Here is a 17,853-nt window from a genome sequence, read left to right as displayed (position 1 = left end):
CATGTAAACGCTGTGTTGCAGGAGTTGAATAGAAGATAAAGGAGCCAGTCTCTGCCGGAGAGCCCTGCTGTGCAATTGTCTGGGAAGAGCTGAGCCGGGGCTCCGCAGAGGAGGAGGGCATGCTCCTGGTGGGTTTGGTGCAGGGATAGCGGCACACATCCCATCTCATCCGTTTTTTCCCAAGAAGTCCTGGCATCGTTGTCTTCAGTGTGTGTTTCAGCAGAGCTTGGGTAGCGCAGCCTTGCAGTTACGCCTTTTGGCTTGGTTTCTTTTTACTGCCTTCCCTGAGCTCGAGTGCTGCGTGTTCCCTCAGGGCTCCTGTCCTTGCAGCCCAAATATGCAAGGTGTATTGCAGTGCAGATAATGTTTTGCAGAGATGGGGACTGTCTGTGCCCCCTGGAGTGGCATGTATACCCAGGAGGTGAGCCAGGCTTCTTCATCTGCTCCTCAGATCCCTGGATCACATAAGTGGGGAGCTCTGACCCGGTCGGTGGTGGCTGATCTTGTTGCATCTCCTCTGCACAGCTCTGTCCCCACCCACCCTGGGGTAAATACGTGAAGTTTTTTGCTTCAGTGACAGAGGGCTAATTTTCTTCTTTCTCTTTTTTCCTCTTTTAAAGGTGAACCCCACACCGCAGGGTACGCGGGCACTGCTGAAAATGATGTACTGCCCACACTGCCGAGGTCTGGTATCGGTGAAGCCTTGTTACAACTACTGCTTTAACGTCATGAGAGGCTGCTTGGCCAACCAAGGGGACTTGGATGCCGAGTGGAATATCTTTATGGGTAAGGCAACAGGGGTTAAAACTGCATGAGTATATATTGATACTGCATCCCTCACCTGAACAGTTTTTGTGAGTGGCTGTGCTGGGCTGTAGCAGGTTTTTGATGGGTATGTTTTACTTCCACATCTCTGTATACAGCACACCTTTTGCTGTTCACGTTAGTTTCTAAATGAATAAGACTTCTGTCGTGCTAGTGACCTTTGCTGCAGCGAGCTTTAGGAGGGTGGAGGTGCAGTGTGCTTGTAGGCTTGGGGTGTCTCTACTTGCTGGACCAAACATGTATGCAAATGTTTTTTCCATACTACTCCTTATACATCGTTGTCACCATACAGCTGTCCTTCCTTGAAGCCAGTTTTTTTGCTCAACAGCCTGGGAGTCTCCCTGCCAGCTGTGGTGACCTTTGGGAAAAGCTGTAGGCCTCTATTTTACATTAAAAAATTGAATGGGACATGTGTCTGAATCTGTTCTTAAACAGCTCATTTGGTGCTTGGCCACTGTCGTTTTGAGATGTTGATAGGCCTTACGTGGTGCTCTGCAAGTGTTTTCACCATCCTGTTCCTCCTGTTTGTTATGTCTCTTATCTGCTCATGAACATTATTATTTGATACATGAGATTTAGACTGAGATGTTAAATTCTACCTTGGGTCAAGGCTCAGTAGAATTGGTGATGCATCATGTTTTGGGGGCACAGGCAATAGGCAATGTTTAATGTTTTCATTTGTGCTCCTTTTCCAGAAGGTTTGATTTATCTCTGAATGAGCATCCTTTGGGAGCAGTCATTTCACTCCAGTTGATGTGTGATGAAGTGCACATGTAAAGTATCTGCCGCTACTGACAAGGCTGCAGTACTCTTCCCATCCCACTCATGGAAGAAAAAGACTGTTAGAAAGAAAAGATTTCCCTTTACTAAGCCGTGAGATTAAAAAAAGGAAACTTGCTGGTAATTGGCATTTCAAGCTAGATTTAAATCTTAGAACTTGTTTTCTCATGTTTTGTGCACTGGCTTTTCACTTCGTTGCCCATGCCGACTGGATGTGTGCAGGGTATTATTTTCAGAAGGCATTTTTTTGCCTGTGTATTCCATATAGGGAGTTAAATGTGACATTAAATTGGGTTTCCAAGTCATTCTCTGGGAGGCTGACACCCCTCACCCCCCCCATTCCTTCCAGCCGTCTTTCTCATGAGAATATTAAGTATTTCAGCTACAATTGTTGCTGAAATAGCTCAAAGCCAGGAGACTTGCAAACATCTAGTCCAAGTAGAAAAGAGGAATCCCATGAAAGGGAAGGGCATAATGCCAGAAAACAGACAAAAGCACAAGCAGCTAATTGCTGTAGGTGGTATGCAGCTAAAAACGAACCTCAGGGGAAGCTGGCGAGCCCTGTCACACGAGACTGATCAGGGACTGCATACAATAATTAAGATTATTAAACAAGACAAAATAAATAAATGTGATTCTAGGTTGGAAGCAAAGCTTTCTTCTTGCAGTGCTTCCTCCCCAGGGGCTTCTTGCTTGCTCATTACTTAAGTATGGTATTAAGCATTGTTACATTTATTGGCAGTATTTACTTGGTTCTTGCGCTCTGGGTTGATTCGTGCGGTGGAGTGTGTATACTGAAAACTTCAGTTGTGCTTTTTTAGATGGTTTAATACCTGAACAGGTGCTGGTTATGTTCCAGATTTTCGTTTCTATAGCAATTTGCCACTTGAGGCAAATTAAATTAAATAGATCTGGTGTTTGGGGCAGGGCATATGTCACAAATACAACCTGCATGTGTGTTCAAAGGTTTAAATAAATAAATAAACAAGCAAACAAAAAAATCCCCCCCCCCCCCCCCCCAAATAAAAATCAGCCCACCTGCATGGGGTCAATGCTGTTTTGCATTGTGGGTTTAAATTATGTCAAAACTTAAGTTTTATGTTATGACAATTATTTATTACATGTGAAAACCAGATTTTGAACCTAGCAAAATAATTTAAAGATAGTTAAATGGGAGAAGTTGCAACAAATGTTGCAAGTATATATGAATTTGGGTGCATGTGCATATGAAATATGCATGTGCATGTGTTAATGGGTCTATATATAAGTCAGTTATGTAAAGCATTTCCAAACTGGGATGTAAAGTTTGTCAGGTTTTCAAGACAAGACTTTATACTTCCTTACTTCTGCAAAGTACCTTTTAAAGTTGTGGTATATGAAATAATGACTGAATTACCCTCTTTTCTTCCATTCAACTATCTGAATTATTTCACCCTCTATTCCTGGCACAATTGTACACCAATTAGACTTTGTTTCAAACAAGCTCTTTGGGGGGAGTTAGAGCTTTCCTGAATGAACAGTGTTAATCTCCAGTGCCTTTTCATAATTCCTGCCCCCCCTTCCAAAGGTTCACTCTGCTCAGAGATGTCAAATTTAGGTTCCGTACACATATCTGGAGTACTACTTTGTGTGCAAAGAATTTTTTTCCCCTTAAGAAAAAAAAAAAGAAGAAAAGATTGTTGTTGATGAATGGTCAAGGTCTTCCCCCTCTTTCCCTCCCCTTTTAAATCAGATCTTGGGGTTAAGACTGAAAACTGCCTTTTGTTCTTCAAGTCAGACAGTGAGGCTGAAGATGTGGGTTTCTGATTATTGGTGGCACAATGCGAAAGAATTGCTTTCCTTCATGAGAGTGAGGTGCTTTGTCGCCAAGGATTGTCTCAATGCCAGTAGCAAGGACAAATGTATGCAGGAGGAAAAGGGTCTTTAAGTGATGGCCTATATGGTGTGGGTTGGGGTTCCCCCCCACCCCACCCCACCCCCCGCCAAATCCACTTCTGTCTCCCCATCACAGGGAGGAGAGACAGTCTTTGTCGTGCTGTGTATTTGTAATAAGTGCCCAGGGTACATTTTTCACTCTGCCAGACTTTTTTTTTTTTTTTTTGGTGACGCAGATCTGAGCCGCCTCACCGTGGTTTATAAATATCAATTATTTTGCACCACAGCTGGGGCAAAATAATTGATATTTATAATCAGCTTGTCTCTCCCAGAAGTGGGAAGTCTTTTGGGGAGATGAATTGTACTGAAGCTTCATTTCTGGTGTCAGTGCAGCGTGCCTCCCCTCTCGACGCGCAGTGATGCTAGCGTTATCTTGAACCCCAGCCAACCTTATTAATGTCAAACGTGGCTGCCAGAGGGAATCGCTGCTCACCACGACTGCTGGTGGGGACACCAGCCAGCTCCTGGTGGGAGGTAAAAGTTTTTGCAGGATGTTTCCAAAATCAAAATTGTGGATGAGGTAGAGCCACCCCCCCCCCCCCATTCTAAATTTTAATAAAAGTTTATTTCGTTTAGTGCTCCTTGCCAGTATCAATCCCAGCTCCTGAAGAGCTCCAGTTGAATATATTTTCCAAGGGCAATTATTACTTTCCTTATCTTTTCTCGCCAGCTTTGGCAGCTCTGCTGGAGGCCGAATGCATTTTCTCTATCGGCAGTCAAAGCGGAGGCTGCATTCCTGGGCTGTGATACATGTAACGCCATGGCACCCCTGCTAACAAAGGACCCAATTCGCTCTACATTCCCATGGTCTTGTGGATGGCCTGCCCGGCTCAAAGTTTACAAAGACGCCAAACAGCCAGAAGAATTGGGGTTTATGTTTCCTTTCAGTCTTTCACAAACACTTTATTGATCTGCGGCCTTTCCTGGCCACTCAGAGAATTAAGTAGTTACAAAATGGAATGATTTTTTTTTTTTAAACTATGCATTTTGTGTGTTTTATTATCTGTCTATTCATAATATTTTTATTTGAAATGAGCGGCTTCCTGCAAACTGCACTGGGATGTTCTTTATGCACGTGAAAAACCCCAAAAGCTTTGACAATGATGAACACATTTAAGTTGTGCTCCACTTGTTTACAAAAGTCTCCATTTGGTAGCACATCAAAAGCATTTTTCTCCCCTCTGGCACAATGGTATATTCATGCTAGCAGTCATTACTCAGAGATTTGAAGCATCACTTTATTGGAGCCCACCACAATACAGTCTAAGACTCTTTGTTTCATTTGTTATTACCTTCTTCTTTTCCTCTTTTTTTTTTTTTTTTTTTTTTTAAATGTGTTTAGTTCAGACCTACGGCTAAATTCCAGCCATGCCCTGCAACAGCTCCATCATTGATGCTGGTGGTGTGTGCTTGCGGGGCGAGTGGCTTTCCTGGGGGCTCCAGCTCCTCCCAGGGTTCACTCCTTCAACACCACCAGCACCTTAGTGCAGCTCTGTGAGTCCTAGCTGACACGGTTTTTAGGATGGATTGATCAACTGATAGACCGTTAACTAACACCCAGCAAATCTCTAGGATACTGAGTTACCTTGAAAAAAATGGATTTACAGGCTAGGAAAGCACCTGCAGTTTAGGTGGGGGGTTTGGTGTAGGGTAATTTTTTTTAATTTTTATTACTATTTATTAATGTTACAATAATAATTTAAGTACAAGTAGATTAGTTATATAGTTGTCGTCAGCTTGTGGATTTTTTACTGTAGTTTAACATGACTTGGGCGCTCAGGCAGAGGTATTACTAAATTGTTCAGTATGTGGGATATCTTTATAGGGCTTTAACAGCTTAACTGGAGCCCACAGCAGTTCTCTGCTTGTTGGAAGTACCTTCTTGTGCTTAGGAGAAAGGTGAACGTCATGAGAAACACTTTTCATGAATTATTAATAGACTGACTGTGAAATGCCCATTTCTCCTTCTCGGAAGGGAACAAGCCTATTTTGGGAGTGGGGAGGAGCTCTTCGGGAGACTATTTTACCTCTGGGCCAGTGGGGCCCTTGTGCCCTGGCCTTCCATGTCACAAGGCTAGGAAAAATTGAAACACAACTGGGAAATCAGTTTATGGCAGAGTGTCATGAAGTGACGCAGAAGAGGAGGCCATCAAACAGAGTGCTTTTGGGTTGAGGGACCACAGTGAAAAATAAATAAAGGTTGTGATGGGTGAGAAGAGACAAGTGCTGAGCACCAGGTGTGTACCTGGAGGCACCTTCTAGGGGAGAACCAGAGAGAAGGCTTAAATTCAATGCAGGGTGAAGGCCTTTGTGCCAATAATAACTTCTCAGAAGAAGTGCTGGATGTTCAGTAGCTGCTATGTTTAATGATGTATTTGGTGAAGATGTGCAGACATGCACAGGAGGAGTGACCCCGTGTCGGCTGAGGGACTTTTCCATCTCCCCTTGCCTGGAAATGTGCCAAATATTAGTGCACAGCGTTTACCCTGGTCTCATGCAGTCTCCCTTGTGCAGATTGTCCACGTAATGCCAGAAGGTGCGACCCCTTGGCTTCCCAATGCACGACAAACCCTGTAGCCTTCCGTAAGGGAGAGATGGTAGCAGTGATCATCTTGTGCCCTTTTGCATTGGTGTCTTGTATTCAGGACCAGCCTGAGGAAGCCAGTGGATTTGAAAGCAGTCTTGAAAAACAAATGACACAAGGCAACTTTTAATAAACAGGCACGGAGAGGAGAGTGTTAGTAATGCTCGTTCTAATGGGAGGAGCTGATTACAGGCTGCCTGCTGGCAGGCTGCGATGGCTCTCCCTCATTTAATGTGGTGTTTGATGTATATGAGCCCATGGCTCGATGCTGGCAGCCTGTACGTGCCTGGTGAAGCTGTAGGCTCTGGGAAGAGCAAAATGTTTCCTGGAGATGTGTGCTGGTCAGAAGCGATGTTGCAGTGGGTAATGGCTGTGTGCTCAATCTGTTATCCTTGTTACTGTTACTCCTGAAGCGCCACCATTAAAAGCCTTTGTTTCTTTCTTTGTGTTAGATTCGATGCTGCTGGTAGCAGAGAGGCTGGAGGGTCCTTTCAATATCGAGTCCGTCATGGACCCCATTGATGTGAAAATTTCAGATGCGATCATGAACATGCAGGAGAACAGCATGCAGGTGTCTCAGAAGGTAAAAGGGCCAAGAAGACACTGGGGCTTTATTTATCCAACGTGTTTTGTTTTCACACTCTTGTCAATGTTTTTTCTTCGATGCTTTTTCAAGTAGGTATATAAAGCTGACGTATTATTTTGGGCAGGGACTGGGTTGGAGCCTGGAGAAGGGAGGCTCTTGTGACCTCCCATTTCATAAAACCCTTTCCTCCTCTTGTGTAGGTTTTCCAAGGATGCGGCCAGCCAAAAACGCTTGCCCAGGGCCGGACTGCTCGCTCTGTCTCTGAAAGCGGTTTCAGCGCTCGTTTCAGACCTTACAACCCGGAGGAGCGGCCAACTACAGCGGCCGGCACGAGCTTGGACCGACTGGTGAGTGCCTGATCCTGCTAGTGCTGCACAGGCGCTTTGCACCCATGTGCCATAGCATATAATTTTCCAGTTGTAATTTATAGGGTTTCTTAATATTCCTTGGCTGTCTTAAACTCTCTGAGGGGTGTAATCTGCCCATGGCTCTAGACATGAATTACCTCAACACTTCTATGTTAGAAAAGTGCCTGTGTTTAAGGCTTGGCTTATGAGTAATACGTGTGTGAGGAGCCATGTTTAATTTTGTATTAAAAAAAGTAAATCAACCATCAAAACACGCAGCCTGAAGATCTGGCCTATACACATCTGTTGTGATAAAAAATACCTTTCCCGCTTCACTTTTAATGAGTGGTATTCTGGATTATGTGCCGTGTTTCTTTTTTCTTTTTTTTTTTTTTTTTTTTTTGTTTTACTTAATAGGTTACTGATGTGAAAGAGAAGTTGAAGCAAGCCAAAAAATTTTGGTCATCTCTCCCTGGCAACATTTGCAATGATGAAAAGATGTCTGTAGGCACAGTCAATGAGAACGAGTGCTGGAATGGGAGCGCCAAGAGCAGGTTTGACGAAGTTTGGCCACCCCCAGTTAACTCTTTCCCCTCACCCCAGCCTTTCTTGGCCCACTGGCCCCTCTCCCCAAGTGTTCTTCTCCTACAGGAGTGATCCCAGCTCCCCCAAGACAGGTTGCTGCTTTGTTTTTTGTAGGTGAGAGAGCTTGAACACAAAGCTAAAGGGTTGTTCAAACTCTGCGTAGTGGTTTGTTTTTAAGGAGGGAACTGAGACTAGATATGCAGATATGGCGTCTCTCCTTGGATTTAAACCTCTTACTGGTTGCTCACGGGTTTTTGGAGGTAATTTGTACAAAATCTTGTATCATGGGCACAGGGTAGGGATGATTGTGGTGTCTGACAGAGCTGTGGCCCCAGTGCCCCCAGCTGGTGTTTCTACCAGAAGCTGTTGCTGGGCTCCCTGTTGAGCAAGAGCAGGGGAGATGGAGGCTGGTGAAAGGTCCTCTTCTCCACTGCTGAGGTCAGTGACACAAGGGGGCCAGTGGTTTTCTTGCATGCTTTTTGTGGAAAAATACTTACAAATCTTTTTTTCCCCCTCTTTCCTTTCTTGTGAGGAAGAAATTGCCAACATATGAATAAGCCAAAGGTTTTCTGTCATATTGTTTGTGTAACTAACCTTTGTTTTGGAAATAGAAGTTTCTTTATTTTGTTTGCTTACTAAGGGAAATAAGCAAAATCGAAGATGTTCCATTAAGAAAAAAAAAACAAAAAACAAACAAGACAGTCTACCAGGGTTTTCAGCAGTTTTTCTAAGTAATAGTAGTTTTTACCTTTGTTATTTTGGGGGCACAGGGCAAAGCCATACTGCATAAATTTTGTGCTGTTCTGTGTGCGCGCCTTTTAACTTCGTCTCACTTGGCCGGGGTGATGGTTTAGGTCTCTCTGACAAGAAATGACTCAGTCCTCTTCAGGTTTTGTTTATCAGCAGCACGTACAGGGCTTTCCACAGCAGATTTCCCCAGTGCGCACAGGGGCCAGCACCAGTAAGGAGGGGAGATGGAAACTCTGCAGCACTGGGCAAGGAGACAAAGGGGAGGCTGGATATCTTATATTTTGCTTTGTTGTTAGTATTTTCTCTGTGGCTCCAATAAGCTAAAAGTTCAGTGGTTTCTCTGACTTCTTTGAAACATATAATATTGATCACAAATAGTAACAAACCCAATAATAATAATAAAGCCTTCCATATATAGGATAGGATTTGAGCATGCCCTTCATATGTATGCTTATATCTCGCTGCCTGGTCTCAAGGGTCAGTCAGTAGGTTGTGCTAAAGGCTTTTTTCTCTCTTGTGATACTGACATTGGCATCATAACTAAGAAAAGCAGTGCTTTCTTCAGTTAAACAATGATTATTTTTTTTTTTGCTTGTCAAGTCAGGTAATTGGAGGAGAGAAAAAATTGTTATATCCCTGCTCTGTAAGGTGATACTCCAAATACCTGTTTCAGGAGATGTATTCTGTTGGGGTTTGTTGCTCAGTCTCTTTTAAACCCAGAGGCTGTATGTGTATTCAGTTCTGAGCATGCACACCTCCTCAGGCTGAGCAGCTCGTCTCTTCTCTGCTTCAATGCATGGGGTTATGTTATCTCATCTTCAACATCACAGATGTTTCTCCTGCTGGGGTTATTAGGGAAATTGCATCTCATGTCTGCGTGGTGGGAAGTACACATTTAATACCCCAGCTTGATGGTTAAGGTGCATTATGCAAAGCCAGAATGACACTCTTGGCTCCAACAGTTACTATAGGTTTCTCTGGGATAACTATGGCCCCAAAGGTTGTTTTCCTGGAAGTGTCATCTAACTGGGCATCGAGGCACCTAGGCATCTCAGCAGCTTGTTTCTCTCTGTTGCCTGCAGTGAGCTGATTTATGCTGTTGTAAGCTATTATTACTATAAGCCCTAGATTTTCCTTCACTTTTCAGGTTGGGGAGAAAATTCTTTCCCCTGCCTTTGCGGCACAGGGTATGTGAAAACAGTGTTTAATTCCACATGCTGCTCAGATTGCAGGGAGGGGAGATGGGGTAAGAAGCTGGAGAAGGGCTCCATGAGGGTTATTATGTGGGAAGATCACGTTGGGCTCAGAGTATCTCCCAGGCTGGAACAAAGGTGGCACCACCAAGTTCCCACACTGTTGCCTGTCGGTGTGGGACCCTGCCAAGCTGCAGCTCTGGTACCAGCAGGAGTGGTTTCTTTTCAGGTATGACTTTGCGGTGACTGGAAACGGCCTAGCAAGTCAAGTGAATAACCCGGAGGTAGAAGTTGATATTACCAAACCAGACATGGTGATTCGCCGGCAAATCATGGCTCTGCGGGTGATGACCAACAAGCTGAAGAATGCGTACAGTGGGAACGATGTCGACTTCATTGACATAAGTATGTGTGCTCCTGTTTGCCTTTTTCTTTAATTGCATTTCATGCTAACACAAGAGTAGCTGGTTAAGCTTCAGCTGTGGCTAAAGCATGTTGGTAAAGAGGGTGGGAAACAGCATCTCCAACAGGCTGTGTGAGGAGGCTTGTTTCCATTGAATCATAGAATGATTTGGGTTGGAAAGGACCTTTAATGATCATCTAGCCCAACCCCTGCAATAAGCAGGGATGTCTTCGGCTAGATCAGGTTGCTCAGAGCCCCATCCAGGCTGACTTTGAATGTTACCAGGGATGGGGCATCTACCACCTCTCTGGGCAACCTCTTCCAGCGTTTCACCGCTCTCACGCTAAAGAATTTCTTCTTTATATCTAGCTTGAATCTACCCTCCTTTAGTTTAAAACCATTACCCCTTATACCTATGGCTACAAACCCTACTAAAAAGCCTGTCCCCATCTTTCTTATAAGTCTCCTTTAAGTACTGAAAGACTGCAATAAGGTTTCCCTGGAGCATTGTCTTCTCCAGGCCGAACAATCCCAAATCTCTTAGCCTGTCCTGACAGGAGAGGTGATCCAGCCCTCTGACCATTTTCCTGGCCCTCCTCTGGACTCGCTCCAACAGGTCCATGTCTTTCCCGTACTGAGGACTCCGGAGCTGGAGGCAGTGCTTAGCTGGAGTCTCACCAGTGCAGGGGGCAGAACCACCTCCCTCGCCTTGCTGGCCATGGTTCTTTTTGGGAGCCCAGGCTATGGTTGGCTTTCTGGGCCATGAGCACACGTTGCCAGCTCACGGATGGGTGCGATGGACGGCACGCCGAAGCCACATTAACCAGAGGACCTGGGCTTCTGTTGCGTAAATGTTGAAACATCCATGCGCTTGCTTTCCTCGCTGCCCCCGCTGCCTTCTGCGAGCAAAGCTTGGTGCTGCAGATGGCAGAGGAGGACAGTGCGTGTGTTTGTCTCCCACAGGTGAGGAGAGCAGCGGGGAGGAGAGCGGCAGTGGCTGCGAGCTCCAGCAGTGCTCCTCCGAGTTCGAATTCAATGCCACCGAAGTCACTGGGAACTCCAACAAGAGTGATAAGAACGTGAACACTTCTGCCGCTACCAGGAGCGGTTTATCACAAGCAGCCTTGCTCCTTAGCATTTTGTTCTTGGCCATGCAAAGACAATGGAGATAATTGTGCAGCGTAGGTGGGGGGGGGGGAAAGACTTTTAATTATCAAAGTTAGAAGGCACCTGCTTTCACTTTTATACCATCTAGGGACATTGCTTTTTAAGTTAATGGACAACAGTGTACAGTTTTTACTACGTTGCCACTGGTTTTAAGATACTGATGTATTTTTTTTTTTCCCTTGCTATTCTGGGAATAACAGGAATGGACAGGGGCTACCAGTCTGTCCCGTTCACCAAGAATCCATATTAGAGGTGGATAACAAAAATGTATATACAAGCCTGTAGTTAGCTCTGCATTTGTGTCTTTATGACATTTTTCTTTTCTTTTTTTCCTTTTTTTTCTTTTTTTTTCTTTTTTTTTTTTACTATATTTCTTATGAAAACAACAAAAAAACCCAGGGTCTTCTTTTGGCCTGTAACAAGTATGTGTTTCTGAAATGAGAAATATCTGTACAGAAGCAGGTTTTATTTATCATGTTATCTTATGGGGGAAAAAAATAATTGCCCAACAAGCAGAAAACGTGTTTCATGTAGTTAACTTCCCATTTATCCACATTATGTTAGTTGCCTTATCTGGAAAGAAGTGGAAGTAATTTGTCTTTATTACGTGGTGAAACAGAAGGTGAAGGCAGAGCTGGTCGGTGTGCCAAGTGCCCTGTTTGCATAGGGCGTTAATGCGAGGAGCAGGTTGTACTTTCTTTACAGGAGGTTTGGTTAAATTGGAAGAGTCTACAGAGAATTCCAATTCCGCAGGCGCTAAGAAGAGCTGTCGTTTGTTCCCCTGGATCCTTGCAATTAGCTGTAACCTGTAGGTCAGTTCCCGACGTCCATCCCCCGTGGGAATAAGGCATTAAACTTGTTCGGTTGGAAGCAACGTGTCGTCTCGCAGATCCGAATGCCAACATGTGTCTTGTCTGCAAATTTGTTAAGATGAATGTTGGATTGATTTTTTAAAAATTTGTTTGTTTTTAAGGAATACTCTGGCAAGGGGGAGGCGGGGGGGTGCCGAGTTTGTTCTTGCAAGAGTTGTGTTTTCTCTCTGATGGGGGGGCAAAAGGGAAGGAGCAGGCGGGCAGTGCCCCGCGGCACCGTTGCAGGCAGGTCGGAGTAGGAGCAGTCAGGAGCTGGCAGGGCTGAAGATGTCTCTTTTTCAGTGTATTTGGTCTCCTGGGAGCTGATGCCCAGCGACTGTAGCTTTTAGGCACTACCTGAGACACCTTCCTCTCTCTACCTGCGCTTTTGTAGTTGGAACAGTTTTGTGGTGAACAGCAACTCATTAATAAAAGAAATGTATATTTTTAAGAAAAGAGATTAAATAATTTTTAAAAGAGTTTAGGGAAAACAAAGTCTTTGGAAAGACTCAAAATTATTCTGCATGTCTCCTCCTGCTTTAGGTAGCCTTTAGGTCTGGCTGGATACTGGGATCCAGCTGGGAGAGCAATCCAGAGAGAGAGGGTTTGCTGTATTCCACCCTTGTGTTGTAAGGATAATTTTCTATTTTTATATTGAAGCATTAATTACTTGTTAGCTCAGGGTCAGCGTTATATTCAACTTTTATTTTCACACCAAGTTTCTGCAAAGCTATAAAGACGGAGTATTCTTGGCTGGTATAAACAATCCTGGAGGCTTAATTTTACTAGAAGTAGCCAGTTATTTATTAAAACATGATGTTAGTAGAGTTAGGGATATTCTGGCTAGATTATTTTTCTTTAGAAAATAAATCATGGAACCATAAAGTTGAAAAAGTTATAAATTTATGTGTGGGAAAAAATGGATTGTAAATAGCTAAGTTGCTTTGCAAGGAATTGGAAAATGTGCTGATACTTAGAAACTACCTCAGTTCTGAGGAATTTCCTTTCTAGCTTTGAGTGCTATTACATTTACTTGGTAGAAGTGAATCTGGTCTCCAATATGTAGCTGAAAGAGTTATCCCTATAGACCTTGTTAGATTGTTTTTAATTTAGAGGGTTGAACTACATCCAGCTGTTTTCTTTCAGCTAAGTTCCCTAACAAAGAGAATTTCTGAATTAAATATTGCTGATGGTTTCCATGACTTTTCCTGATTTGTTTGGTTTCATGGCATTTTCTGATTGCCCTTTAATTATTTAAATGGTTCTAGCCATTTGAATTTTAATCCTGAAATAAACAAACCTTAGATGCACTACCATTGTAAATATATCGCAGTAAGGTCTGACTGGATAACCCTTCTGGCTTATACCCAGCTGGCAGGCCGGCAAAGTTAAATGAGGAGAAAAAAAATAAAATTAAACTTCTTCAGAGCTCAGAGAGTGGTGGAACAAAAGCCCTTGTGTTCGGAGGGGCTGACTTCTCCAACATCTCCCTTCTTGGCATAAGTGTTCATATGTAAGAAAGTTGCTTGTAAATTCTCCTGCTTTTGAGCGTTACTGCTCAGAAAAAAACGTTTTTGAATTTATATTTATCATTTTACAACTAATTATTATTCCTTAGTTTGGTACAAGCCACCAATGCAAAGACCTGTGGTGAGTTTTAAGTGTGTCCAGTTGACTTTGTTAATAGCACAACAATCCTCCGCTATATAAAGGACAGATTTGTCACCTGGGGCTACAGAAAACAAGAGTAAACATCAATGTAGGATGATCAAAAGTTGTGTTCCTGCTTTTATTTTGTGTTTGTGTGTGAAATCGGCTCTCTGACACGAGCTTGTAAACTGAACCATGCGAGTAGGGACGAGGCATGCTGCTGACTTCGAGGAAGGCATGTGCTCCCTTGCTTCAAGTATGGTTTGTGGGGTTTTTTTTTCACATAACCATTGCCGTTACAAGCATGATTTAAAGAAAAATTCCCATACATAGAATTAATAATTAAAATTAATGGAATTGGTAACGAGCTTCAATTACAAAACGAACCAGGAAGGTGGTGTTCTTGGCAGCATATGAGGTGCTGTCTCCCAAAGAGCTGGAATAAAAAAATACAGCCCTTGAAAGGACCTGCTTTAGCAGCTGTGTGCTGCGACAGCCTCGCAGGCAACGCTTGCACGGCGTTGTGCAGGCTGCTCTGGGTTCCTCCGGCTGTGTCTGTGCTTCAGTGGAGGGGGAAAAGGAGAGCACATAATGGGACTCTTGTTCCGTGCTGTGGTGGTAATGTGGCCCTAAGTTGGGACACATGACCCTGGCAGCAAGGGGAGTCCCCCCGCAGCCCTGGGGCAGGGTCCTGCCCCTGCCCCCATCTGAGCTTTTGTCCTCACGGGCAAGTTGGTGTATTAATTCTGGAAACTGCGAGCTCTCAGTACATTGGTCGTTTCTTAGACCTGATGGTGCTGAAGTTTCCATCACCATCCTCTTAACTGCTTTAGGTGGATCTAAGACTTGCTGGACCTGGCAAGACCTCTGGCACGGTCCTGGCTGCTTTCATGGTAGCGTCTGGTGTTGGACGTTTTAGAGCAAGGCGCATAAAAAAATCTCTTCAGTCTGTTTGGATGTTTTTAATTATCACGTGTCCCACAGTAATTGCTGGCTCTGATTGTCACCCTCCACCCAAAGCCACCCTCTTCCCTCCTATGGAGCAGTGTCCCCCTGTGGTGGAGGTGGCAGCCAGATGAGTGACAGTCTGACCTGCTCCTGCTCACACCCTTCGCTTGCCAGGACAAACCCATGGCATTTCTTCTTGTCCCTGGGAAAGCCTGTGCCACTGGCGTACCTCCACAGCCAGGAGCGGAGACACTGAGGTTCTGCCGGCACAGGCAGGCCCTGGAGCATCTTGGGGGACTCTGTGGACCAAGGATTGTGTGTGTGGAAGCTGGTGGGCATGGCTGCTAAGGGAAACCCAAGCCTGGATAAATCCATCTCGGACTACTGGAAGAAAATAACTTGCATGGTTTTTTAATATATATATTTTTTTAATGCTGGTGGCTTTATTTTTCCATGTAAGCCAGGCTGAGTATCTAGGAGAACTGCGGAGTGTCACTGCCTCAAGTCTCTGCCTGGTGTGATGGCCAGTGGCCACCTGCCTACAGTGGTCCATAAGCCATCACTGCAGTGCCTGCAAGGCAGGCAGGAGGGTGGCCTGTCCTCTGCTGATTCTCTTCCTTGGGATGCTATCTAGGATTACTAGTAATTTAAAAATAAATTTAAAAAAATAATGTAGAAGGGGATGAAGATTGATGAAGGAACATTGCAATCCCCTTCCTGGCTGGTGGGATCTCTATTGTCCTGAGCTGCTACATGGGTGGGGGGGGGATCACAGCAGGGAGCCACCCCAGGAGGCCGAGCAGCCACCAGGTCAGTACTGCCCCTCCTGCCTCTGTCCCCTGGCAGGGGGGTTGCAGTCCCCATCCCAAACGGTGCTGTGCTTCGTGGCCTGTTCGTTGCGGTGGCTGTGATTTAACGGTTTGAGGTATCTGCAAGACACGCATTGGGTTAGACGTTGTGCAACAGTGGTGTTTTTAGAACCACCTGAATGTGAACTAAGCCTAGTCATTTTTTTTCATTTCTTGATAATGCTGTTTCAGGTATCACATTTTCTGGGTTTGGTTTGCTTTGTTGTTTTTTTTTAATCCTCTGTTGAAGTTTGTTTGAGGGCTTGTGACTGTAAATTGCTTGGGAAGAGGCAGCTCTTCATGGACTTGCTGTAATTCTGGGTCAAGTGTGCTTAAATTGTTGTAATTTGTATCTAATGGATTGAGAGCCCTTTTGTAACTACTGGAGCAAGGAGGGGCTCCCACCCTGAGAGGAGGGGAAGGTAACCTGGGCATGGCCCTTTGTCCCTCTCCTCTGGGAGGGAGGACCATCCTTTCCAGCCGTCCCTTGGGCTAGGCAGCCTGGTGAGAGCTGGGGACCCAGACAGGTGCAGAAGGGGTGGGTGGCCGTGGGGAAGAGGCTTTTGCTAAACCTGGTGAGTTTTGGGGAATGCTGATGGAGTGTCCTGATGTGTTGCTTTCCTGATGTTTACTACCTGTGTGCTGTAGGCTGGGTGCCGGTGGGTAGCTGGTGGAGATGTTTTTCCTCCCTAAACCTGCTCTGCCTCATTTGCCTTTGCCCTTTTGGGCTCTTTCCAGCCTGCTCACTGTGACTTTGTCCTGTGTTTTCTTGCTGCCCTGGCTGCTTTTTCCCAAATCTTTGCTTTTTGTGGTGGACTCTTTTACGTGTGCCCTGTGTCCCAGCAGGAGCAGAGCAGGGATGTGTCTCCCCCGTGGACCTGGTGGTCTCCTCTGCAAGTAATCTCCATTTAACTCCCAACCAGAGATTGCTGCAACCATTAAAACAGGAGTTTTCATTGAAAAAGCAGCTCTTAAAATTTACATTGGCAAATCTGCCTCAGGTTGTTAGCCATTTCAACAGCCAGGTGATGTCTCTGCCTCCCCAGCGGTCACATAGGAGCTGAGTGGGAGCAGCTTCATCCCCATCATAAAATTTGGGGTGCCCGTGCCCCTCTTCACGTACTGCGGCAATACAATTCCCCTATGTAGCTGTTCATCTTCCCAGTGTGTCCTGCTGCGTTGTCTCCTACTACGTGTGTCATTAATTCATGTAATCTGGTGCAAATCAATATGCTAAACCCCTCATTAATTGGGTTACAGATTTATACTAATGAGACTTAAAATCTTGGAGAAGCTTGAGGGTATTTGTTTCTTCTCTGAAGGGCTGACAAGCTATTGTCAGCCCCACAATGGCTGGCCCTTGGCTGGGCTGGTAATTGCCTCATGGCTGTATTTGCATCGACATAATGGTGAGGATGTTAGCAGGAGTTAAGACATCTCATCTTTTCCTCTGATTGGGAAAATTCAGGATTAGCAAGGTGGAATGCGTTTGCCAACGGTTGCTGGCAGCCCTGTTGTGCAGGGTGGCTGCTCTTTACCTGTAACGCAGCTCTGTTGGCGTTCCCATTATAAACCTGCTTTTCTTCAGAGCTCTATAAGCTCAGCCATAAAAATCAGGCCTGCCTGAAAACTTGGCACGTTAGGAATTGGCCAGGCTTTTATTTTTTCTGGTGGGAAGAACTGATGATTATTTTTAGAAGAAATTGTTTCGTCTGTGAAGTTTAATGGGTTGAAATGCTGTTTTGGCATTCACAAGCCTTCAAACCAGCTTTGTTGAAAACCCCATTTAGCATCATCAATAATACAGTAATGCTGAGGATCCCCAGGGACAGGCAACTAGAACAATAGCTGAAATCTTACATTTTTAAAGCTAATTGTTGTACATGTTCAGCCATTTCCCCCATGCCAGTACCACACACGCGCTTGCTGTCTTGTGCAAGCAGCAGATCTGAGGACGGTTCAGTCCACAGGAGGCATTTCGCTGACGTTAACAGGGGGTGCATCTGCATTTGCGGGGACTCTGATGGATGCAAGGTCACAGTTACGTATCAACTGGGGTGCTGCAGTACGAAAACTAGCTTTTTTGGGGGGGGTTTTGTTTGTGTTTTTTTTTTTTTTTTTAATGGCTGCCTTTGTTCACATCCCCATAACAGGATGTGCTTGTATCGAAGCTGCGATGTGCAATCATAAATAACTATACCTGTATGACAGGGCTCCGGAGGCAGCTTTCAATGCATTTGTCTTCACACCACCCCTCTGATTTTGGGTGAGCAGCCACCCTGCCCTATTTGCAGCTGAGAAGCTGGGCACCTTGATAAACGTGTAGGGTAGCGGAGCGAGAGAAGTGGCTCTCACCTGAACAATCCTAAATGACTTTGTTGTTTGCTCTGAATCTCCCACG

At 44.9% G+C, this 17,853-nt stretch overlaps 1 protein-coding gene across 1 annotated transcript in view; it reads left to right on the top strand.

Annotated features, from left to right (window-relative positions):
• Window positions 1-13,208, top strand: part of GPC4 (glypican 4) — a 69,165-nt gene extending 55,957 nt beyond the window's left edge. The window contains exons 4-9 of the mRNA XM_040614476.1: window positions 621-786; window positions 6,577-6,707; window positions 6,911-7,057; window positions 7,475-7,611; window positions 9,815-9,990; window positions 10,952-13,208. Of these exons, the coding sequence (XP_040470410.1) occupies window positions 621-786; window positions 6,577-6,707; window positions 6,911-7,057; window positions 7,475-7,611; window positions 9,815-9,990; window positions 10,952-11,160 (966 nt within the window). The 3' untranslated portion in view covers window positions 11,161-13,208. The remainder of the gene's footprint in view (window positions 1-620; window positions 787-6,576; window positions 6,708-6,910; window positions 7,058-7,474; window positions 7,612-9,814; window positions 9,991-10,951) is intronic.
• Window positions 13,209-17,853: the final 4,645 nt, after the last annotated feature.

The sequence above is a fragment of the Falco naumanni genome, chromosome 14 (genome assembly GCF_017639655.2).
Source record: "Falco naumanni isolate bFalNau1 chromosome 14, bFalNau1.pat, whole genome shotgun sequence".
In the NCBI taxonomy this organism is placed as follows: Eukaryota; Metazoa; Chordata; class Aves; order Falconiformes; family Falconidae; genus Falco; species Falco naumanni.
This window is presented reverse-complemented; position numbering and strand designations above follow the sequence as displayed.